Genomic DNA, 26144 nt, shown 5'->3' with positions numbered 1-26144 from the left:
ATGGGGCTGGCCAGCAGAGCTGTGGAGACGTTGGGGATCTCCTCTCTCTGGACGTTAGCACTGCTTTTTCTCTCCACCTGGGAGCTTGATGCACAAGCTGCAGTGGAAAATAAACCCTTCTACATCTGGCAAACAGGTACCGTCCACCTTCTCTACTCTCCCCTCACCTCCCCCCTAGGGTTTAAGGAAGGAGGGGTTTTGGTGATGCTGAGTTAGTGAATGAATGTCCCATTCATGACTACTCTGACATTTGATGAAATATTCATATGTAAATGTTTGTGTACAAAAGAAGATGCAGGACAGCAGGTGCACTTTCATGTGTGCTTTTTTTTTTTTGAAGGTTTATTTGCACTTACCTTTGTTTTCTAGGATTCCATCAAATAATCTTGCAAATTGAAAGAAACTGATGATTTAAATCCAAACTTTCTTTCCTGAGCCATTTTTCCTTCAGATGTGAATGTAGCACATGCAGGTTGATGCACTGGAGCCATCCAGCTACATTATAGCATAACATATTTACTGCAGTCCCTGAGGTGAATCTCCCTTTACCCCCATCTGGGGGCTCTGGTAGCACCTTGTGCTGGATATCTCTGGGCTGAGCTCCCTTCATTCTGGGCCGAAGCGTCTGGGACTCCTATGCAGCCTTGTATCGCAATTAGGTTCATTTATCACAGTTTGACATTTGATGAGAAATGGTGTGTGCACTGCAGTCACACGAGGCTCTTTCTTGAGTGGGGGAACTACTAGCGCACTACAATGATGAAAACACCCCATAGTGATGATGCAGGTTTTTGATGGGGAAAGAGAAACCCAGAGGTGAATGTTTGAGTTAAAAGCATTATCCTTACAGTGTGTGCAGCTGTGTTGTTGATCATTACAAAGCTTCCTCATGTTACTGTTTTGGGTGGTGCCTCCCACTGATGGAGAGCTTCATTTACTATGAAAGCGCAGCACATGGTCAGGAAAACACAATACCAATGCATGGTCTAGCGAGCAGAGTGAAGGAGTGGGGAAGAAGGGAGGGGGTGGAGATAGAGTGATGAGAGCTGGTGTAGGGGGATGGATCTTCTTTAACCCATCAGGGCAGGAGTGCCCTTTGGATGCAGCTGCAGATCAATGTGCTCCTCCACTCCTGCCTAATCTCTCTGTGTCACTGGGACGGTGGAGCTCCTGTCCATCAGTAGGTGCTGATCAAAGGGTTTATTCCTGGAAATGCAATTCAGGGACCATGCTGACTCTATAGGCTGAAATCCTGATGTAATCTTTACTTGTTATTATTTTTTTTAAAGATTATTTATCTAAAATGACCAGTGATATTGGATTAGAAACATTACAAGAATGTTTGGCAGAAGAATGAATTCCCAGATTTTTGTTCAGTAGTGTACATTTAGAATAATTACTAAGTGATATTCAGCTTGAACAAACAGTACACTGTACACAGGTATCAGTTGAGTATTGATTCATCATGTTTCAGATTTTAGCCAATTTAATCTGAAGGAATCTCAGATTAGTGAAACTGATAAAACTAAATTCTGATGCCTGGTATGGTATTGTATTTTCTTTACACAGCCTATACTTGTCCAGCAGTGGGCAATTTATATAATAATAATTTCAAAAACTAATAATTTCAGAAACATTTAAATCCTTTTCTTCATTTTCAGTCCTCTGGAAACTACATTTAATAAAGGCGGAAAATGTAATAATTCTGGATTATGCCAAAACTTGAATTTGTACTAAATATAACATTTTGTCACTGGATATGAACTCTCTTTATATTTGTTTTTCCTTACCAGCTTCATTGTTCACACTGTGTGAAAAGGAATGGAAATCCTCTGGTATTATGTGCCGTACCTCCCACCGTGTTACGGCAGGGGAGGAGATTAACAATAGAGAAGCCAGAGCAGATTGGCCCGACAAAGTTAACCTAGATACGCTATCGACATGTTTACGTGCGTGTCTCCTCTCAGCTTAAGTATGTCGGCACCTCGCTCTGCGATGCTAGTCTTTCCTCAGCTCTCTGGTGCCCATCTTGAGATGAATGATAATTAAGCATGTTTTGCTTGTTGTTCTTGTCTTTGATGTGCTATTTCTGGCAAAACCCTACCTTACTACCAGAACCCCAGTCTTTTCCTGCTCAACATAACAATGCAAGAGGCTTTTTCTGCACCTCAGCACCTTTTATGTTGGGGTGAGCCAGAGGAGCAATGAGGTTTTTTGGGGGGGGGTAAGGGGTGGGTGTGGGTCTTGTGTACTTATCAGGCATTACATTAAAACAGCCGACTGGTTTTAATGCTGTGACAGATCTGTGTATCTGTGAGTTAAACCATGAAACTGTGGAAAATAATTGCAGCTATAAAATAGATTTCATATTAAATTACTAAGGCTACACCCACACCTCTGTTATGGGTTGGATTGGTCACTGAAATTAGCCACAGAAGTAATATAAGAGGGTGGGTTCTCAGGTGACTGCGGTAGTACAATTTCTCAAAATGCACTTTGGTCGTATCATTTGAAGGTATTTTAATCATCCCCTGTGTCCCTCTCTGTCCTCTGCCAAAACTGATGTGTAAGCAAAAACGCAGATAAAACCACATTACTCCTCTACACTATCTGCATATGTATAGAATTCACTGACATTGTGTAATCTGGAACTGTGTGGAGTGTTTTTTGGCAGACGATTTGCTGATGTTGTCTCAGTGTTAATGCACAGAAGCCACAGACAGACGGCTGGGGATTAGATTTCTGTTTCTGCATGTTGATCTCCCATACAACAAAGTAGAGTAGAATGAAGATTCCATTAATTATTTGTTAGTTCATTGTTTATGTAGATAATTGATTCGTTTTTTTATGCCCATTTTTTTTTTATTTTGTTGTTTCTTACTTGTCTGAAGTAATCCAGGCCAATGAAGACATTGTTGCAGATAAGAAAGTGACTGTTTGAGTCAGGCAGGCTGGAAATCGCTATGGACACCAAATCTAGGCCAAACAGTGAGACTTTGGTGAAACCCCTTTAAGATGGATCTTACAAGGTTCATTTATTGTCATTTTAAAAAAAATGAAGAGAATTAAATTTGTACTCAGGTCCCAGCAGTGCAATAAAGTGACAAAAAAAGAAAGGGGGAAAAAAGCACACAGTCCACAGCAGCAGCAGTAGAGGACAGAGGACAGAGGGTTCACTTAGCCTCTAAAGAAGCTGGACTTGATGCTCAGCCTTGGGCCTGAGGGGAGGGGGACAAACACTCCATTTGCTGGGTGGGTGGGGTCTTTCATATGCAGGAAACTCTGCTCCTGCACCTGCTGATAGATGAACTTGATGCAGCTGTGATGCAGAAAGTGAGGACGCTCTCCACCACACCCTAGGACTAGGATGCTGAGGCCAGAACATTTCAGCTTCTGCATGAAGTAAAGGTGTTGGTGGACTTACCTCATGATGCTGGTCCTGTTGCAGGTGAAGGGGGGTGAGGGCTACTTTTGTGGAAACTTCCAGTCCAAAAAGTTGGTTAAACTTGTGAGTGTATGAATCAAAAATTGCGAAGTGAATATAAGTATTTTTTTTGTAAATTTCTGATATTTTCCAAAATTACATTCAGTCTCATAGTGGGCAGTATAATGTTGACATTACTCAGCAGATACAGATCATTCTAATTTGGCTGTATTGTGTTGTATGTTATATCAGTCCCACACACTTTCCCAAGCTTCCACACAGCTGACATGTTTTGTTTTGTGTGGTCTGTTGTGTGCTAACACGTTGAACAAGGTGGACTGTGGGCCTGCACAGTCATACCACCTACCTGTACGTATCAATCAGGGCATCCCTACAAACTGTAGAATTATGAACTGATCCGTATCAGGTCTTAAACAAACTGTTGTTTTTCATGATGCATGCAGTGCAGTGATTCAATGTTCAAGGTTCATTTATTGTCATTCATACTCAGGTCCCAGCAGCACAACAAAGTGAATTTAAACCATAGTGTCTTGGAGTCCTGCACACATGAATATTAGGGGTCATATTATTTTAATATCATAAAAGCCACCAACCAATACCTCCTTACTGCACAGTGTGTGGTGTAGGTTCTAAGGTTTTGCATAAATGGCATAGTCATGCTATTGCAGTGACCTTGTTTGGCTTACAACATCCCAAAAAAATGTTGCTCACCCCTCCCGTCGGCAAAGTGACGGTGGCCTCCAAGGACAAAAAAACTTGTTTGCCATGACTGGGACGACTGGGAGTATTTCAGGGGCATGGAGCGATGAGGTGAAGATCTAAACCATTTTATAATAAGTCTGCTGTTTCCTCCTCCTTCTTCTTTCATTCTTCGTTGGTTTATTTAAGAATGTGAAACTCTTGAAACCTGCTCTCTGACTGGCTGGATTTTACGTTCAGGCTGTCATACAAACATGGCAGCGCAACACTCTCTAAAGCAAGACCCTTGCTATATGTATAGAATAATTATTATAAGGCTACAAAAACCAAACACATTTTATTTCATAGCGATTATACACTTATACAAATATATTCATGGGTAGTATATTCAGATTTTGACAATAAACCATGTCAATTTTATATACATACAGTATATTGTATATATACAATAACAAACATAATAACACATGGCAATAACAAACACTGCCAGTGTATCTGAAGAGCCGGTGGTAATTAGCAGGCCCAGTCAGCTTCAGAAGAGCCAGTGGATGTTTGGGGCTGCAGAAACCACGCACACAAAACAACAGTGTCTTTGCATTGTCCTCGTGTAGCATATGGCTCTGTTCAGGCTTCCCACTGCAGATGCTCGTGTCCATGTGGTGCACAAAAGAAAGAGGAGGCTTTGCCTCCAGTCACATGGCTCACTCTTTGTTCTTCCTCGAATGTCCCCATGGAATAGCCCCCCTCCCCGTCCCAAGCCCCGGGCATGCACTGCCACCATCACTCAGTCCCTCTCTCACCCTCTCCCTCTCTCAAGGTGACCTTTAACCTCAGAGCTGAGAGGTCTCTTATGAGGAGGGTGGCTGGCTGGAGGGTCTAAAGCAGCAGATCAACTGTCAAGTACTTAATTCAACTATTTACACCAGTAAATTGAATCAGTGCAGGTGAACAGGAGCTTGGCTGGTAATACTCCAATCTTTAGATCTAAAGATGTTACTTCATATGTCCTGAACCATGGAGCCGTGGTTCATACTGTATAGTATCAGATAGCTATGTGTAATATAAACGGTTTCAATAGAGACTAGACTTTTTCTATAAGTGCTTTTCAGCTTTGTGTATAGGTATGGCCTTAGTGCACTGTAAGGTGCGAGGACCCTGTTGTTTTTGTGCTGTTGATCGTTAGTGCAGGAGCACAGGAGGATGACAGGACGCTGTCCATTATGTCTTCTTCTTCTGCTGCAGGAAAATATGGTGTTGATGGTCTCAACATGCTTGAAAACTATAGTGAAACTTGGCACATAATGTTGGGCCTGGTGAAAATGTACATATTTTAAAGGGGTCTCACACGTGGACAGGACCCCCCCCCCCCCCCCCCTCCCCCGGGACACCCCTCTGTATCAGGCCTAGGAGACTGTAAATCTGTAACCTCATAGAACATGTCAAGACACACAAAGAGCTGCAGTCAAAACCAAAAAGGAAGTGGCCTGTTTCACAGAGTGCAGCTGGAATTACAAAATGTGTGTCTGCTCCGGGTGTTGTGCTGTTAGCCCCCCTGCAGGGCACGGGGTGGGGGCTCGTTCATCTCTGCTTGCAGCTTTAATTGTTTTTCGGCTTTCTGATGGCAACTGTATTAGTGTGATTGGTGCAGCAAAATCGTTTTTCTTATCTACCTTAATTTTGCTTGCCTAATCTTGCAACTCCTCTTGCTATTTTTGATTGATTTTAATGATTCAAATCAAAGTGTTCATCTTTTCAGTGATTACTATGGCGGTTATTTATATTTTTTCCCACATATTCTTGTCTCTCACTTCATCAGCGACAAAGGCTTTTTGATGTGCATTGATTTCCAACAGCAGCAGTCACAAATGTTTTTGTCACTCCTCTTCCTGCTTCCCACAGAATAGCTGTGTCATCCAAATATTTTTTGTTTGACTTGTATTTAAACACTGCAAACATTCAGAGTGAGCAGGGACGGAGCCAGAACACTACCTGCTGTGAATCAGAAAGTAGAGGAGGTTGTATACTAATCACATGGTTGGTGGCTCTCCCATATTTCTGAATGATGAAGATGTGTTATGTCTCTGTGTGTGTCTGAGTGGTCAGTAAGGCTAGAAATGAGTGTAGAAGTGCAGTCCTGCATGAGACCCAGTTACCCAGCCTGGTGGAGAGGCTTGGCCAGCTGGACTACAGCAGGGTCAGTTCACAGCCTTGGACTCACATCACCTGATGTTGCCTGGCTGTTCTTCTCTCTACATCCCTAAACACTTCCTTTTCTGGTTGAGGAGTGTCTTGATGTTACAGGTGATCCAGGGTTTGCAGAGCCCATAAGTTAGTCTGTGGTGCTTTTAAGCATTCTGTCAAGGTCAGTATTCTTGCTGTTATTTTCCTGAGACTCCAACAATGGATTCTAATCTATGTTCTCAAAACAGTCTTTTGACTACTAACTGGCCTCAAACGTCCGATTCCAGAATGAGCAGGTGGTTACAACCTGCATCAGTACACAGGGGTTGAAGGAAGGCTGAAGAATAACCAGATTATCATCTGATCTGCTTTAGCTTGTCATCGCCAAATGGTGGTGGTGAGCTAAAGCAGCGTAAGCCTCCGTGACGTTTGCTTCCATTCCCTGATGGGACAGTCAACATTCTGAGGTGAGAGTAAAGTGGTTAACATCCTATGGGTGCAATGGATTCAGTGCAGTACTGGGTCTGTACTCTGTGAATGACATCACAGGCATCACTGGTAAACAACACTGTGATGGTTAAACAAGGAGCTGACTCTAATGTAGCTTTGTTTCAACCGAAGCATCTGACCCAGCTGGAATCCTCTCTAGTCTCATGTACAGCGACCACCAGACCATCTAGTGGTTCAATTCCCAGAGCTCTCCACCGACTCCATGCTGACTACCACCACCGCCACATGGTCACAACACCATCAAATTGTAAACACAAGAACCAGCTCTGCACCAAAACCACTCCAGCCACAATGCACTGGAGTGGTACACTGTGGCTGCTGAATAGAATAGAATAGAACACTTTATTTGATCCCCGAGGGGAAATTTAAAATGTCACAAGCAGCAGCAAGACAACGGAGACAACAACACAGATCACAAAACACTGAAGTAAAAATACATAAAAACATACGTAAAAACACAAAACACAATAATAAAAATGTGGATAAAAGATGCGTGTAAAAGGTTAAAAGTGCTGGGTTCAGGATGCTTATGGTGAATATGAATGAATCAGAATCAGACGGAGGAGTTGTACAGCTGTATTGCAGTGGGTATAAATTAATGTTTATATTGCTCTCTTGAGCAGCGGGGGAGTCTGTATCTGTGGCTGAATGTACTTTTAAGACTGTCCAGTGTTTTATGGAGGGGATGGGTGATGTTGTCAATGATCCTGAGGAATTTTGTTCTGACTCTATTGTCAGTGACTTCCTCCAGGGTGATCAGCTGGAGGAAGTCCCTGGAGGACTTCCCTAAAACGTGGGTCAGGTAAAACAATACGACATCACCATGATATTGTAACACCTGTATTGTTTTGCCTCGTGCTGGTGGACCACTTGTTTACATAGACGCGTGTTTATCCTGTTACATGCAGCGTCTGTTGTCTGTCTGACGTCTGCCCGATTTCACGTGAATGCAACATCAAGAATACGTTCCTATATGCAACCGCACCGCTAGATGGGGGGAATTCCTACTATACATATTATACCTTTAACAGCTCGCACATTGTAAATTGCTTACTTTCCAGTTTATCAGTGCAACAGTGTAACATTCTGTACAATCTGCTCCACATGATGAGCTGTTTTCACATTAAGCTACGCCCTCACCCCAGACAGAGCCTTCCCCCATAATGCTCCCCACTTGCAGCACTGTCACGCTCACTAGCTCCCTCCACAGGCCACCGTCATTACTGAGCCCCTCCAGATAGTCTCATCTCTGGTATCTGAAAAGAGTGGTGTTCCACCTGCCGTGCCCCACAGGAACACTGCATCATATTCCTCTGGCTCTAACTGTAATAACATTGCTGTCCTCGGCTCTTACTCTGCATGTCTGCCACATCACCCACCAGGAAAGAAATGGTATACATGGTTTCAGGCCTGAGATGACCTAAAACTCTGGCATTTATCTGTAAGGAGTCCGCTGCCCAAACTCGGCTGTGTGCTAAATTAAAGTGATGCATTTTGTCATATCAGAGTCCTGGCTCTCTGGGAGAACCACCAAATTACATGTTGCCATAATAGGCCACATATGTTTAGAACAGATAGTAAGTCAAAAAGGAAGTGGGGTTATAAGTAGGGTATGTTAGAGATCATTTATACCTGGAGCTTCCTCTTTCTCCAAAATGTTTTAAAGGGATAGTTCACCCAAAACTCCCAAACGGGGCTCTGTGCAGCACTGCATGTTCATATGACGGTTGCGAATGGGCCTCACTTTTCTTCATCCAAAAAGACACACCAAAAAACATCCAAATACCTCCACACAGCTCATCTGTAATGTCCCTCTTGTATTGAAGCCCCGTCATGAGAAATTGTTCAGAAAAAAAATTAAATAAGTATAAGCTTGTTTGTAGTGGAAGCTCCCAGCACTGCTCTTCCTGGTCCGTTCAAATCTCGCGATTTGCGCCGGCGTCAGTGCAGATCGTGCGAGATTTGGACGGACCAGGAAGAGCAACAAATTTGAATTTTGGGTGAACTATCCCTTTAAATACTTGCCTGTGGAGTGATACTTACATGGTGGTTCCCAAATCTAATTTCAAAGGATGATCGTGAACTTAAATCTTTTTATGGCTATAATCAATGTCAGGTCAATTAAACTGTGATAAAAGAACAGTGAGTAGATTAATTAATTCATTTTAATTGTGCAGTATTTGTACAGTAGTAGGTACTCTTATTTTATATCTCACATTATTAATTGTTAGGCTCGTAAAAATATCATATATTCTTATTCCCAATCACATTAAAGGTTGCACACAAGTAAACACAATAAGTTTCTCAAAAAAATGTAATCATGACAAGACAGTAATGCTGCAAATATGCAATATAATTCTAACAGAAGTACAAAGTAAACAATTATAGTGTTCATGTCAAATAACTGAGCTGCAAATTATATTTCCCATTATCTTATTCAGGCAGAAACGCCTGCAATGTCAAGTTTGCATAAAAAGAAAATACACATTTAACCTTGTGCTTTTGTTGGCTGTAAACACCAGCTAGCATCACTGGTTTAGTTCACACAGAATTAAAAGGCATTTGATGTTTTGAGCACACCGGGCTGTCAGATGGGCCGGTGCAGATGGAGCTGGAGGAGCGCTGTCAAAGAATGGCAGGCGGCAGGTGAAATCATTTCTGTTTTCAGTGGGATTCATTAAGTGCTGAATTGCAGCTATTATTCTGCGTGGGTTTGAAGAAGTTTAACCCAGCTGTTAAATTCAGCCTGGCAGGCTGCCCCAGGTGCTGTATCTCTGTGTGTAAACACTCACACACCACCACTCCACTGAACACACTGCTTTGTTTTTGTTCCTCTCTCTCTCTCTGGGGTCTCCAATTGACCCTGCAGTCCTCGTTAACATCATTTATTATTATTTCTTAGTTGAAAAGAAAAGAATATATGTAAAAGGTTAGGTATAGTCTGAATCTCAATTCACTGGCAAAAGCAGAATGAAAATGCAACTTTTCCTTCGCTATTTGTGCTTTTCCTTTCATATGTCACTCACATACTGCAGCAGCACCTATTCATTTCCTCACACACAGAAATGGGCAGTGAGTGTGTGGCACAGCTCATTAGTTGAAGTGAGAGTGCTGACAGTGGGGGAGGAGTGATGCTGTCAGTTTGCCACCAAAAGGCAGTGGACAGAGGGAGGCTGAGTAATTACATGGGAGTGGAGTTTGGTCGATGTAGGTGCATCTGTGCACGGCTTTCACTTTGTCTGTTTTCTGACAAGAGGCCAGGCCTTAAAAAGCCACAATGTACAAGACTGACACAAGACGATTATTGAGTGGCCAGTGACCCCAGCAAGTCTTTATTACATCCACAGTATATTATGGGGATTTATTCTTCAAGCCTCTCTATTTGTGGATTTGTAACTGATGTTGGTCGTGACGAGAGAAAAAAAAAAGGCGAAGGATTTATCAGGGTGCATGAATCTGCAGCTCAGCAATACGAGAAATCTTCAATGTTTTTTTTTGTTTTTCTTTTGAACTTCAGTAGCTTTTTCATAGTATTTTTGTCTGGACCATCTGACAAATTTATTTTTGGTTTGTATTCAAGTTCAAAGATATGTTATTTATTTATTTATTTATTTAAATTTACCACAGTTCTATACAAGTCTTATATCCTCCTGCAAATAAAGGGAAAAAAATCAACAACCTGAGAGTTGTGTTATTAGAATCTTCCTCTTAAGGACAATAAACCAAAGGTTGTTACCATGTTACCTTTTCTGTTATTTAACGTTTTCTACTTCTTCTAAAAAGTTAAATAATAATGAACGTAATCACACTACTGTTACCTTTTCTCTGAACCCCAAAACCATAAGGATCTAAACTCAGTGGGATCAGAACTGTGACTAAATTCAGTCAATTTCTTCACAAGACATGATTTCAAACACCACCCCTTTGCTGTAGATGTATAGTTGAGTGTATGTCTTTATTTCCACTTGACTGTATCAAAAACTACGAGGTCTCTGGCACAGTGATGCTTTTATCTAAAAGTTACTTTCCTAATAGATCCATAGATATACTGTATATGTCTACATCTTGTAGAGGTTGTGATAGTTCATCCAGTAGCATTTAACTCTGACCTGCTGACCAGGAGCATCCACCATGCTGTGGCTGGGCTGGCCATGCTTATACTGAGTATATGAGATTAGAATTGAATTGACTGTCAACTGATTTTCAGCTTCTATAATCAGCAATTAGTATTACAGGGCCATTAGAATCTGAATCAGTCAGATGCTGCCCATCACACCTCAATATCACAGTGTGTTCACTAACTAACAGACCTCATTAAAATAAGACAATATGATGTGTGATGTGTGGAGCAAGTGGGGATGGCCAAAAGGAAGGGCGGTGGTATAATAAGCAACTGTTTGGGTGTTGTCAGCTGGGATTGGCTCCAGCCCCTCTACCCCCACCACCCCCACCCTGCACAGATGGATGGAGGTGGAGGGATGGATGTTACGGCGCTGCCTCCTGCCTCCAGAGAAATTCTCTTTCAACTAACCGTAGCTCCATCCTCCTGCTCTCAGATAAACCTTAGCTTCTCTCTGGCCTCCTGCTGCTTCCTGTGTAACTTGACCCCCCAGCAGACGTGCCAGAGGATTGGCCTATAAGCAGCATTAAGAGCTCTTTATCAACCAGCTTATTCCTCTCAATGCCAGCCTCTATTAGCACTGACTTCCAGGCACCTGACACATCTTACCTCCAGATAGTAAACACACACGTGAGGATGCACCTGATCTTCCACCGGCTGCATTGTTTCTAAACTAAAAAAAAACAATTGTAGACATGTGCAGTGCCTGTTCAGAGTGTGGCTGTGGGTTATGGCAGATTGCTTGGCCTGTGTTAATGCAGCTCGTGCTGGATCTTAAACAAAGTCCTTCAGGATGTTTTTTTGCCTGCTGTTAAATTGTTGAACTGTTATGATAAGCAATTTCCAATTTGCAGATTTTGGGTCTCCGTCTAAAATCCTCTTGATCCTGAATCATCCTCTTCACATTTTGTGGATGGTTCACATGCAGCCATCTTTGCAATATACTGTTGTTGTTATCAGTGAGCGTTTAGCGATGTGGTGCACATTTTCAGTTTTTTGTTTAGCATTGAATTTTGCATTGAGAATCATGAACTCTCATTGGTAGTGGCACCGAGTGTTGGCGTTGTGTCATTGTTATAATTGAAGTCTTTGGTTGGAGTGGACAACATAAAGTTTTAGAAGAATTCCCGCACACTGTCTGCACTTGCAATAAAAGTCAATTTATAGACTACAACGTTTCGGTCATGGACCTTCTTCAGGCAGATTATTATAACAACATAAAACCAAGATTTTATCGAAGAGTGTGTGAGTTTCTCTCCACTCTATCTCTCCCACATATATCCATAGTTCCTCACTGCACTCATGGGAAAAGAGAACAGAACAGGCTGTTTATTGATATTGAGAGGTCAATACAACTGTAAATAAATGTCCTGTTTATGTTATTTTACAACCCAGTCTTCTATCTGTCTTAGATTGCATCACAAACTACACAACCTTTGTACTGAATGATAAGGCAGTTCTGGGATGCATCACACCTGCTCAGATCCCTCTGCAGGATAAACACCTGTCCTTTTGAACATTTAGATCCCACCTACTTGTCCTTAGCTTGTCAGTCTCTTTGGTAAAGAACAACCACTCAGCACAGGTTTTATCAGCAGGTTAAGAATTCAGAGAAAACTTTATTCATTAAAAGCAAATGCTCTGAATGAAATTGCATTTATTTTGCATGGGCAGCAGTACTGTAGATTAAGATGTAAATTATTCATCTAAGTAAGAGTGTCTCCTAACTTTGTTTTGATGAATGCAAAGATTTAAATTAATAAACACATTAATACAGACCACTCCCACTCCGGGAATCCAGTTTCATCCCCACCTCCAGTTGACTTCCCAACAGCTAACTTCAATTAACCTGTTTTTAACCACTTTTATCTTTGTATGTGCCCTTTTAACCATTGTTGTAAGTACTTGTGCTTATGTGTGGTATGTAGGGATGTGTGGTATCATTGTGTTGTGTCTGCTCGTCTGCAACGAAGTTCCTAACTTTTGACTTGACTTGAAAGTATCCAAGGACCAGAAAATGAAAAGAAAAAAGTCATATTAGCTAACTATTAATAAAAATGTATATAACAGCAATAAAGGTAATACTAAGTAAAAACTCTGCTGCTCAAAATGATACTGTTCTTCTGTTTAGACCCGAGTGCTGGATTAATGATACAAACATATAGGTACACTGAAATCCTCACAGGATTTCAACGGCTCCAGAGAACTATTTACTACCAAAAATCTTGGCTAAACAAATATCAATTATTTGACATTGAAATTTGACTATATTAACATTACAATTTGACTTGTTTGCATAATATGACATATGATTACTGGCAGCACCACAGCTCAGCAAATGAGTGTTTGTGTTGTAGAACTGTGGCTTATGCATTGCATGCATGGTCTACAATAGATGTGTCTATAGTAAATACTACCAACTGAATTACTGGTCAAGTTACACGTGACTACAATTAGCTCTTGTTTCAGGACCATGGACAGAGCTGCTTAGATGTACAACAGACATACAGATAGAGCACTTAGCTCACTTTCTTATCCTGCTTTGATCTTGTAGTTAAACCCTGACCCGTAACCCCTAAGAAATCCTCATGTCCGGATCTCAGGTAACTCAATGCAGGTTGTAGGAAGGAAGAAATATCAAAATTAAATGTATGCATTGAGAGTCTTTCCACAATCAGTGCAAACTTTATTTTCTTTTTTTCCCCTGTATATTCTTTGTCATGATGTATCAGTAACTGTAATAGTACTTGATACTTGATACCAGGGCACCAACATTATGGTATTGTGGTGCTTCATGAATTCTGTGTTGCAGCAGGTTTAGTCAACTAGTCTTGTTTTGAATTGAATCAAAAATTCAAAGTCATTTGGAAACAAGTAAACAGACAGATGGAAAAAATGAAATATCTATTCGCTACACCAGGAAAATCTGTAGAAAGTCCATTAATATCCACACTTTAACTGCAGTCATCGCTGTATTATTCATTAGATCTTGGAGGCAGAGACTCCCTTGAAGATATAGTTACAGTCACAGCAGTCATCCTCTGCCTAATGAGGCCCCGAGGAGGCCACTGAAGTCAAAACACAACTAGAGCCCAGCAAGTGGGCTGTCTGCTTCAGGGTCAAAAGAGACACGCTCGCCCTTAAATAAATGATCATCCAAAATAAAGGGAAGCAGTGCACACTCCCTTGTTAATGAGAGGTTAACATCAAGTTCCATCATATTAAATGTTATCTGGCACAGTATCACAACAGAGCCATTCCATATCATTCCATATGCTGTTTAATCTCTCCATTGATCATCACTAGCTAGATGAGAAAAAGGCAGTCGACTGATTAAATAGGAATAATAAGAATTTTAATACATCCAAGGTCACATTAATGATAAGTTGATGAATGCAGTGAAAACTGATGACAAACTCATTTACATATAACACACTGAACAGCCAAACAAAACAAAAATTCAAAGTGGTTAATGTGTTTGAGACCAAAGCTGGTGTAGTATGAACACCACAGTTTATCAGTTAAGATACAACATTGATGGGCCTCCAGTCCTCACAGAGAACATTATTCTATTATTTTATTGATTACTGTTGATTACGATTTCATATCAGACACCATCACTTCTCCATTCAGTGGTTCAGTTCAGTTCAATCCAGTCAATGACTGAGTGAGATTTATTAACTGAACTATCTCAGAGAGTAAAGGCAATAATGATCATCAGAAAGAATCAAATGAGCTGTGTGATGAGTTGGTGATGGTGTGAGAGAACATGTTATGACTATTCCCAATTGGCTGCACAAATAATGACTTCCTCAATCAAAGTGCAGCGCTCAGCGGCAGCAAATGGTGCGAATAAAAACAGCTGCTCGCATTGTTTTCTGTGTAGAACTCCCTGACCAGCAGCAGGTATAGGCTACAGGTGCCAGTGCTGGTGGCTGCGCGGCATCTCTTCATACCATTGCTCTATTTCTTTTTCCTACTTTTCTACTTTCTATTCCTTTCTCCCTCTCTCTGGCTCCCATAGAAACTTGTTCAGCAGCAGATGAGATCTTATCAACCTGTAGCATGGAATCTGCTGATAAGTGTATCCCTCATTAAAACTGTAATAGTATTCAGCATTATTGTTGGTAACTGCTTTAAAAAAAATTATTATTATTATTACTAAAGGGATATTTCAATATTTTGTAAAGTGGATCATCAGCAGCTCACAGTGCACCACTTTCTCCCAGCCTGCGTCTGATGTGTAACTGGCTGAGGGAACTAAAGCACACCAACAGTCAGAATTACAGGGAGATAACAACATCATTAGCTTCCATGAGAAACTGCATTTACAAGTGACAGAGAAAAAGAAGCTGTCAGAAGCTGTCAGTCATTTCACTCACGCTAAAACTCACAGACAGTCATGGCAGAGCTGGTGGCATGAAATCTCATAAACATCTGTAAAAGCTTCTAAGTGCAGGATAAGATATCAAAAATATTTTACAGTAACACGAATGAGCCAAAAAAGGATTCTTTTAATACATTTTTGAGAATATTAGACCAAAATTTAACCAAATAATATGAGGAAAAAAATTGAGACTGTATTTTCTATTTCACAGTCTTTCCTCAGAGTTGTTTCATTAAAAGCCCAGATAGCGTAAAAGATTTGAATGCTGTTGTGATGTATTCATTCAAAACATTGTGTCCTGCAGATTTGCTATGCTATGAATGTTTTAAATGGCTGCCTTCATGCAGTGCAGACAAATTAGTTCTGTCATATAGCAGAAACAGGGCAAGCACGGTGGGTACCACTGTCACCTCACAGCAGATGGGGCCTGGGGCCTTTCTGAGTGGAGTGTGTATGTTCTCCTTGTACCCCAGGTTCCTCAGCTCCCTCCAACAGTCCAAAGACATGCACAGTGGGTTCAATGGTGACTTTAACCTCCTGTTGTCCTCCTGGGTCAGGGAAGGAAGGACGAAGGGAAAGAAGGAAGGAAGGAAGGCAGGAAGGACAAACGGAAAGATGGGAGGAAAGAAGGAAGGGGAAAAGGAAGGAAAGATAGAAGGAGAGAGGGAACAGCTTGGGTCAAAAAGGAAGGAAGAAGTAAGGGGGAAGGGGAAGATGGGAGGAAAGAAGGAAGGGAAAAGGAAGGAGAGAGGGAACAGATTGGGTCAAAAAGGAAGGAAGAAGGAAGAACGAAGGGAAATAAGGAAGGATGGGAGGGAAAAGGGAAGGAAAGAAAGATGGGGGGAGGGAACAGATTCGTTCAAGGAAGGAAGGAGAAGGAAGGAAGAAGGGAAAGAAGGGACGAAAGAAGGAAGGGAAAAGGAAGGAAAGAAAGATGGAGGGAGGAAACAGATCAGGTCAATTGGATCAAAGGAGGAAGGAAGGAAGGAAGGAAGGAAGGAAGGAAGGAAGGAAGGAAGGAAGGAAGGAAGGAAGAGGAAAATGATTGTGGAAAGAAGGAAGGGAGAAAGGAAGGAAAAAAGGTACAATGGAAGAAGGAAACATTGGGTCAGTTTGGACCAGAAGACAACAGGAGGGTTAAATTGTCTATTGTTTGTCTCTATATGTGGCCCAGTGGTAGAATGGTGAGCTGTCTTGTTGGGATTGGCTGCAGCCCCACCATGACCCTGATAAGCAGCATAGCCAATGGGTGGGTGGATATAACTGACACAAGTCATATAATAATAATGTCAATCTGACATTTTGCTCTTTCCTGGTGAAAAGGGGTTGCACTGACATTACACAAGTCAAACAGAATGAAAGGCAGGACAAGAAACAGCAATCTCTTGATCTAAAAAGCAATTGGCCCAGTGGGGTGTCTGTGTGACTGTGGCTGACCAGCTACCTGAATTATGTGTGAGGATGTGTTTATTTGTGCTTTGTGTAAATCAATGGATGTGTGAACCATGGCCATATGTAGATTTGGAGTAATGTGTGTACGTTTAGAATAAGAGATAAGAGAACACTCACATTCTGAGCTCGGTGCACAGATCCTGCGCTCAGTTTTCTATTATGGAACCAACCAGGTGAATATCACCGGAGGGCAAGGCAATCATTCTCCACCCGCCGCATGAAATGATACTTTAACATTAAATATTAATGCTGTGCTATGCTAAATATTGTCTGACAATGGAGCTCTCCAAGAGACCCTCTGGGAACACAGAGAACCCATTTGTCATTTTACATTCTGGATGTCGGCAGCAGAGTGCCGGCCAGAGAGTGATAGCGGTATTCAGTAGCCATACTAATGAAAATTTCATCCTAAAATCCTAAAAATCCTAAAAATGATTTCATAGAGGTTAGGATCTGTTCTAGTATAAGAGTCTTTTTTTTTTATTAATTCATATTTATTATAGTTTGTCCTACAGAGTTCTTATTTTTTAGAGTTTGTGTTTACCACCCCTCATTTGATTTGAAATATTGAGTCCTTTCTTTAACTGTTGCCTTGACAATTAGTTGACACAAACATTGTGGCCAGGCAGTTATTGTACAGTGAGTCTCCCCATTAGTCAAAGAGTTTCTGCTTTTTGCTCTTTCATGTTGAACTGATCTTTATAAAACTTCACACATTAATAAGAATAAAGAACATAAACAAAAGTTGATTAATGATGAATTAAATTAAAGTGTCATTAATCATTTAAATTGTTTGACTGCATTGTGTGTGTAACTGAAAGTGAAATAAAGTAAATAAATAACCTGAGTTAAAAGAGCTGGAACATTGTGCCTGATTGTTTTGGTCCGTCTGTGTTAACTCCTCTTTATGAGAATTTATCTCAGTTTTCTTTTTTCACTTGACAACATTGGCATGCACATCATCAGCTACTCTTGCACACCTCCCTCTAGGGGTTTCAGAAACAAATAAAGTCTCTTAATTTATAATGAACTGATCACTCCGCTTTGTGTGATGTGATTTGTGGAACGTTCTTTTCAGAGTCTGTTTCCATGCAAATTACAAATTAAATTTTTGACTTTCGTACTGGCATACAAACCATAAAAACCTGTCTCTGGCATGGAAGACTTTCAGAATGACAGACACCCCAAATGTTGTGATAACCATAGCATCACAATATTGCCTGTACGTGGCTGAAGAGGAGCAGCAGAGTGGGAATAAATGAAAATAATTGTGGCTATTTCTCATTTGGCCACGGTGGTCTTAATAACCTGTTTCTCTGTACACCAGTGTCTTAAACACACCAAAAGGCTTTACGTGCTATAAGAGACTGTTTATGTGTTACTCCGTACCATTACTATCTCCATACTAATGTAATATGATGATATACTGTTGAAGTCTCCAATAGGCAGATATAGGGAGAGAGTAACTGGATCACTAAATTGAGTGTTTTCTATATTCCATTTGACTATGTTGTAAGTGGAGAGAGTGCAGGTATAGGTCAACTAAAGAAAGATAAAAACTACTGACACAGCACTCAAGGAGCAGCAAATCAGCCTAATGAATTATGATCAAGCACTTAGCTGCAGTGAATAACATTGATTATCTTGTTTGAATGGCACAGTGGGTGGGGTCTATTACATACTTGAACTACATAGCTTAACTACAATTTGCTGTAACTTGCTGGTATTAAACTACATCATATTTTGTGCTGTGTCAAGCATTTCAACTACTTTTTGGGTAATTTTTGTAGTTTAACTACTGAATTAACAAACTAGAATTTTGGCCAATAACATGAAATATTTTTTATATAGAAAAAACCTACATAGCCTAATATAATTTTTTTTCTTCATAATTTTCTCTTTATATTACCCAACATGTCTATGGTGACAGTTGAGAGGCATATTTCTGCTGGCATGTGAATTTTTGGTATGATATTATACCACATGTTGATTTAACACTGAGTTAAATGAGTATAATGAGTAGAAGTATTGCTAAAGCTACTTTTTTTAGCTGTAGTTTTGCAAACGACCTTTCTCCAGGGGTAGACAGGTAGTTTGCTCAAACTACTGCCAGGCTCAACTACATAGTTTTACAAGCTACGCTTGCAAAGTAGTTCCCCAACACTACTACATTTGGCAGTAAGTGAACATTCAGTCCTCTGATTTAATGTGTTGGAAGCAGCCAGCCACATGAGGATCTGAGGTTCCTTGACAAGGGACATCTCCAATACTGTGTCTTTTTGAGTGTTCCCAGTCTGCCCATATTTTAAAGCTACAGTTGGAGACTCTGAAACCATCTCACATCTCTCTCAGCATGGAACACATGGGTGAAGTTAGCTAACTCTAACAACAACAGTCATCTTCTTACTCATTTTCACTGTGCAGACAGTCATTGTCAACGACGGCATCAGCAGTTTTACGTTTTTCGGCTGCTCTGCCATCGTGTTGCACAAGCTGATAGCGATGCTCTGCAGCATGCCGAGGGTACGGTTTGTGAGATGTGATTTCAACATCAGGAACCATCTGACTCAGATGAAAAGTGAGTGGCAGGATTGCTTTGTGGTTCCCTCTTCTCATGTGGAAGCTATTGTATAATCACTATGTTGTGCTCAGGTTCAAGGATTCTTTGTAACTGGTGACAACAATCCCACTATATGTGTAAACACATTGAGACTCTGCTGAAAGCAATAATACAGATTGTATAAAGTTGTATAAGGGTTCTGCAATAAGGATTTTGGCTGTTTGCCTCTCTGCGTGCACAGAGCTCAAAATGAGAAGGTCTGGCCTGGAGGATTTTATCCTTATGTTACCAGCTGTGTCCTCCCTTAAAGAACATATCTTGTTGCCAATTCACAACCTGGCTCATGTTTGTAGGGAAAAGGGAAATAACAAGTAAATGTTAATTGGTTAATATTAAATGAGTGCTGTGTAATTCAAAGAACAAAACAAGCCCTAAAGACTTGACCTATTGAGAGTTATTTATAATCTAAAATGGAAAAAGTCAAACCAAAGAAGTATATAAACTAATGATTAAAAAAAAAACATCACCATGTTCCTTCCACAAGTACAAAGTTTCTAATTACAAAAACATACAATAGCACAAACCCATAGTTAACACACTATAGTTAAAGTAAGAAATTTCACAATAGACAGAACCAGTACTGAGGCGTGCTGTGGTACAATGTGACACTCTTTTTGGTCTCATCTTTGGGAGCTGCTGTGGACCAACCAGACCAGAGTATCTGACTTCTGTGGCTTCTGCCTGCACCGTCTGCTTAAATGCAATCATTTCAATCATTTCAAATCAATTCATTGTCATAAATGTGGTTTGGCATGATAGTCCCAGCCCAAGACAGTCTTAGTTCAGACTGAGATATTTCCCTGAAGGTTGAACAAGAGCTGGATTCATCAGAGCAGGGGCGTCCCTCTCCTCTCACTGCCCTTCCTCCACTCATCTACACTAATTAAATAAATGTGCTCGTCTTTCAGTGATGTCCCTCACTCGTATTTGTGGGTAGAAAAAAAAAATCCACGAAATGAGTAAATAACAACCCAGAGCATCAGTCATTCGATACATTAATCATGGCAGTCTAGCTCCAGCTATATCAGTGCCATTTGGCTTCCATGGAAGTGACTAAGAGAAGCTTTCAAAGCCAGCCACAAATGTTATCTTTTTCACACATACAGATACTGCAGCTGACATTCTGCATCCTCGTTCTGGAGATCTACATTTGGTCTCTTATATAATACACTACATATCAGGCAAAGCCAGCAGTACCTACTGGAAGTCCTCATAAATTACTTTTGATTGACATGTCTATGTATAACACATTGGACTCTGAACAAAATATATAAATTAGTATCTGCAACCTAATTAACCATATAGAAATTAAACTAAAAAGCCTAAAATCATGCAAATAAATACTAAGTAAATACTAACTTGTGTGTATGAAAATAGAACAAGTAGTTTATGGAAAAATATATGAGGGCATTGTAGGTTTGTAGTGTATGATAAAAAATGAGAATGTGCTGGGGAAGAAAGTGCCATAAAAAATTTAAACCTGCAATATCTGATTTTTTATTTTCACCAATTGCACAGCACATGCACCTGCATGGCTGCATCCCTGCTTGTTTTCCATCCTGTGAACATTAATATTTCAATTACAATATGCTAATTTGAATATATGAATATACAATAGTCAGCATGGCTCATTTGAAGATGTTCAGAAGCTGTGCACAAGAGTGGAATGGCCATTAGAGAGTAAAATCAATTAGGAAATGGATCTAGCACACATTGAACTGTGTAGAAATCAACTGTCCATCTACATCTGCCACTAGTGGAGAGATATCACATATTTCTTTGGTGTAAACAAGAACATTTTCAAAAATCTCAATGATGCATTCATCTAATAACACACAGAGCTTGCCAAGTTCAAGATTTAAAACATGGAGTCCCTGTTTCAGCAGCACACAGGGGATCTGACAGCTTTTGTACATGGTGAATGGACAAATTAAAAATATGGGACAATAGATTGCATTCTGTGTTTTGATGCATAGAATAGGAATTGTGGAAACTGAGTTAATCTTAAACTCTGTTAATTGCCAAGGTGCATGGCAGCAGGTACAGTCTATGTCAGGTGACTGGGGGTAAACCAATTGATGCAATAAATATTCCACACCCCATACACACACTCACCCACCCTGTTTTTATATGTGAGAAACACTCCTGACTGGAAGTGATGGAGCTATATATATCATTGGCAACATGTTGCAGCTGAGATCTCAGTGAGCCTATCCTATGGTGGGCTAATCAACACCACCCCCCAACCATCTATCAACCCCCATTCTCACCTCCATAAATCCCTCCCCTAGGTGCCATCTGCTCCCCTCTCTGCAATTTGCTTGAGCAGGAGGAGATGGTGCAGAAGCATGGGTTCATTTGCTGTATTTCCCATGACATTTATGTATATTGAGTAGTTCACATGACTCCCTGGTCTGTTCTTTTTGTTTTTTGATTGGGTTAAATAAAAAATGAAAACCAAGATATACAATATAATTTCAGATTTTTTTCCACCTTTTATGTGACCTATGACCTGTGCAGATCAACTGAAAAACAATCAGAGAGATCTTTTAGAAAAAAACTGATATTGATTAAAGTGACTCTGGTTAACCCCAAGTAAAATGCAGCTGCTCTAGTAGGAATTTCCTTATTTAGTTGGTCGCATCTATTTACATTGATAGAAAATGCAAAACAATACATCTCATGGTCATTACACAGTGGAGTACCAAGTGGAGAAATTATGACACAACAGTGACAAAAACTGGACATCCCTCCAAAATTGCTGTAGGATTTTTTTGGCAACAAACTTCTTCATATGTTTGAGTGTTGAGAATAATATTAGGCAATTTGATCTGCAAAAAAATACAGCTTTAACATGACAAAATACAAAACAAAACGATTGTTTTAAACATTTTTCATGAGTTTTAAACAGATCGTCTACTGAGTTTTTGGCCTCAGTTGCAAAACCTCTACAATCCAACAGTTGCTAAATACCACAGGTAACTAGCACTGCCTTAGAAGAGCAACACCAGTTGGTATTCCGCCCCTACACTACTACTACTATATTGCTACTGCCACTGCTGCTACTTCTATTGTTACTATATTTCTAAGCTCCAATAGGATATATGCACCAGTACTGTACATGCTTAGACTCCTAAAAAAGTAAGAAAAAACTTAAATAATCCTGTTGTTCCTCACATAATGCAGCCAGTAACCACATTATCGGCATCGTATTAGTGGAAAAAAGTGAAGTTGTATGCGCCTATGTTCTAATCTAGAAGACCGGATGTTGGTGGAAAAACCTGTGTTTCAGCCATTATTTCACAAAAAAGGGTGCTAATTACACTTTTGCAGAAGATACTGTACATGACTTTAATGAGGATCACAGGAAATACTTTTTCCTAGAGTCCATGAGTGGAAAAAATAAAGCTGCATGTGGTCTGTTATTGTGAAGCTATTTTAAACAGGGATTTTAAATTCTAATCCTGTGAATAAATTAAACCTCTGTTGCCTGAATGTTTTTATTAGTCTGTTGTTGCGTACAATTCATAAAAGACCATTTTGCTCTGTGTGTATTAAGGAATTGTACATGAAGGAAAAAATCATCTGAATAGAATACAGGCTGATTAGGGGCAATGATTTCCTTTACCAAGGCATAACTGGGCCACTGACACATATATCCATCCAACCATCTATATATCCATCCATCCAACCATCCATATATCCATCCATCCATCCATCCATCTTCGTCTGCTTATACGGGGCTGGGTCACGTGGTAGCAGTCTCAGCAGAGATGCTCCCTGGACACCTCCTCCAGCTCTACTAGGAGGATCCCAAGGCGTTCCCTGGTCAGCGACTTCTCCCCAGTGTGTCCTTCTGGTGGGACACTTAGATCTTGTTCTTTTGGCTATGACCCAAATTTCATGACCATATGTGAGAGTAGGAATGTAGATTAACCAATAAATCAAGAGCCTCCCCTTTCGGCTCAGCTCCTTCTTCTCCACAACAGACACCGACCACATTACTGCGGCCGCTGCACCGATCCATTTGTCAATCTCACGCTCCATCCTTCCCTCACTTGACCCCAAGATACTATAACTCCTCCACTTGAGGCAGGAGCTCTCCTCCGGCCTGGAGTGGGCAAGCTACCCTTTTCTGGTCAAGAACCATGGCCTCGGACTTGGAGGTGCTGATTCTCATCTCAGCTGCAGACTGCCATGCTGAAGGTCCTGGCTCCAAGGAGCCAACAGGACAACAACATCTGCAAAAAGCAGAGATGAAATCCAGTGGCTCCCAAACCGGACTCCCTGTACCTAGGAATTCTGTCCATCAAAATAATGAACAGCACCAGTGACAAAGGGTCCAACATGCACTGGGAACAGGTCTGACTTACTGCTCCAGTTGTACAAACTGACACATATCATTATGTGGCTTCATCAGTTAACTTCAGCTTTTACAACTGTGAGGGTTTTTTTTGTGGTGGTGGTGCCTGATCCTTTAACTCCTGGTTCTGTTATAGCTCGGTCTATCAGGCCCAGGGAGATTTTAAGCTGGAGTCACATTAAGTAACAAGTTCAGATGTCTGCAACGAACAGGAACAGGTGGCATTGGTGGCATTGCTTAGACGTACTATGGGTACTGAAAGAGGTATCAGACGCATTGTGAAGGAAAAAGAATCACAAGGCTGAATAGTGACTCTCATTTGATTAATGCTGCATGCACATGAATGTGAATTGAATCTTGTGTTTAGACTTCACACTATTTTCTTCCGAGCGTTGACCTACATTCTGCTCTGATCCGTCTGTGGAGACACTGGTAACTGGGTGCTGCTTCTCTGCTAACGTGCTGCTCATGCTACACTGTTCCTCCAATATAGACACAGTGTCAGACCTAAGTAGGACTTCATAAATAATACAGTATTTTGCCTTAAAGGTGGAAATATGATGATTTACTTCACGAATAGAGCAGTGAACCAATACTTCCTCACTAGATTTGGAGACTTTTCAGACCTCTTTATGTTTTTTGTTGAGATTTACTGTCTCTGGACCAGACTGGAGTCTATGACTGATTGGACCAATGACCAGCATTTTGGTTTTCTTCCAATGTTACAAGACATGGTTTTTCGGTAGACAAACAGATCTCTAAATCTACAGTATATCGCAGTAGAAATAAATTCTATGGCTATGTATAATTTGACCAAGATATGAAAAACATATAGATAAAAGCAAGGTCAGAGACTGCCTGTCTTACTTTGGAAAGTTTGAATAATTTAGGTAAAGGTTTGAGCACAGTAGTTTTTAAGCTACTGAGAGCAATTTCAATAGTGGATGATAGATTAATAAAATTCAGAAGTAGGTCCTCAGATTGGCCTGAGGTCTATGGAGAGCATAGCTGATGGTGGTGGGTTTAGAGGCAAGCACCAGCTCAGACCATGTTTCAAGACATCTGGAAGTTTGGTAGAGGAGCAGTGTAGTCCTCTGCTGGTTCACTAGACTCTGAAGAAGAGGTGATTTTATATTGAATCCCTTCAGATGCAACCAATGAACCAAACTTGAATGTAAAGTTGGTGATTCCAACCACAGCAAACCCAGAGCCCCCTACCTCTCCTAGTTACATCCTTACTCCATCATCTTCAGGGAGTTTATTCTTTTTTGAGGCCAGTAGACCTGGTACCGGCTGGTTCTGACTGGCTGATGCCTTTTCATCAGAAGAGCAGATCTTGTAAAACAGACATGATACTATCTCCTCTCTGATGCTGTTTGTCCTCTACTCTGCCTCTTTCTCCTGCTCATTCAATAACAGTCAGGCTTAGGTGTCTACTCAAAGCATGGTGTTTCTTTAGAAGTCCTTGCTACTGTCTAAATATATTTAGAAATGTGTGTGCGTGTGTGTATATAAAGAAATGCAGTGATTGTTTTTAGATTTCTACTGCAAAGACAACTTATTCAGAGTTTACAATATCTGAGTTTTACTTTACCTCATTTATTTATTTATTGTGAATTCAAATTCACAGGAGGAACACTAAGGCCTGTCAAAGTGTCTTCTTTTTATTCACTTTGTGTCACTTGGTCTCAGTGCTGTGTTAATGTTGTGATTAAAATGTGAAAATAGTCCTTCCTCTTAGTCATCGAGTCAAAGGAACAGAACAGAACAAAGGAGATATTCTTAACATCTGGGTGCTGATGGGTTCAAGTTGAGGATGTTAGGTGTGTGTGTGTGTGTGTATAATAATAAACAAAAGAGCTCATCTTTGAGGAGCAGCATGTCCTGCCTGCAACAGAAGCTTGACTAATGAGGGAGGTTGAGCTGTTGAAGGAGATGTCATGTCAGCAGGTGTCAGCAGCTGTTTGCTGTGTTGTATGTTGTACATTGTTGTCCATAGACACAGTGCAGACAGGGCTCCAGACTGGACTGGGATTGCTGCTGGTCATAAAATGCTGACCAGGTCAGAAATGACAACTTAGTACCATCTGCTGATGTTTTGCCTCAACACAATATATAGAGCCAAACACTGCATTAAACAAGCAGTTCTCCATAGTGAAGCCGTCTTCCATGTAGCAGCACAACACCCCAAATTAGCCATGTAATGTCCCATCCTGGGAGAGATGGCTTCGATATTTTTGACAAGCCTTATGAAAAATGCATGAATGCTGCTTCGTCTGAGCCTCTGTTGCTTCTCTATGCTTCCTCCAGGAAAACTGCAGCTGCTATGATTCTCACTATGTCCTTCGATTACAAATTAAATACTGT

General features: G+C 40.7%; 1 protein-coding gene across 1 annotated transcript in view; it reads left to right on the top strand.

Moving 5' to 3' along the window:
- thsd7aa (thrombospondin, type I, domain containing 7Aa) overlaps positions 1–26144 on the top strand; it is a gene marked incomplete at both ends in the record, with an annotated part of 104201 nt that continues 78057 nt past the window's right edge. Inside the window, one exon of the mRNA XM_083981569.1 lies at positions 1–136. Within this exon, the coding sequence (XP_083837695.1) occupies positions 1–136 (136 nt within the window). The remainder of the gene's footprint in view (positions 137–26144) is intronic.

Source organism: Trachurus trachurus (genome assembly GCF_905171665.1).
Source record: "Trachurus trachurus genome assembly, chromosome: 11".
NCBI classification, from domain to species: Eukaryota; Metazoa; Chordata; class Actinopteri; order Carangiformes; family Carangidae; genus Trachurus; species Trachurus trachurus.
This window is presented reverse-complemented; position numbering and strand designations above follow the sequence as displayed.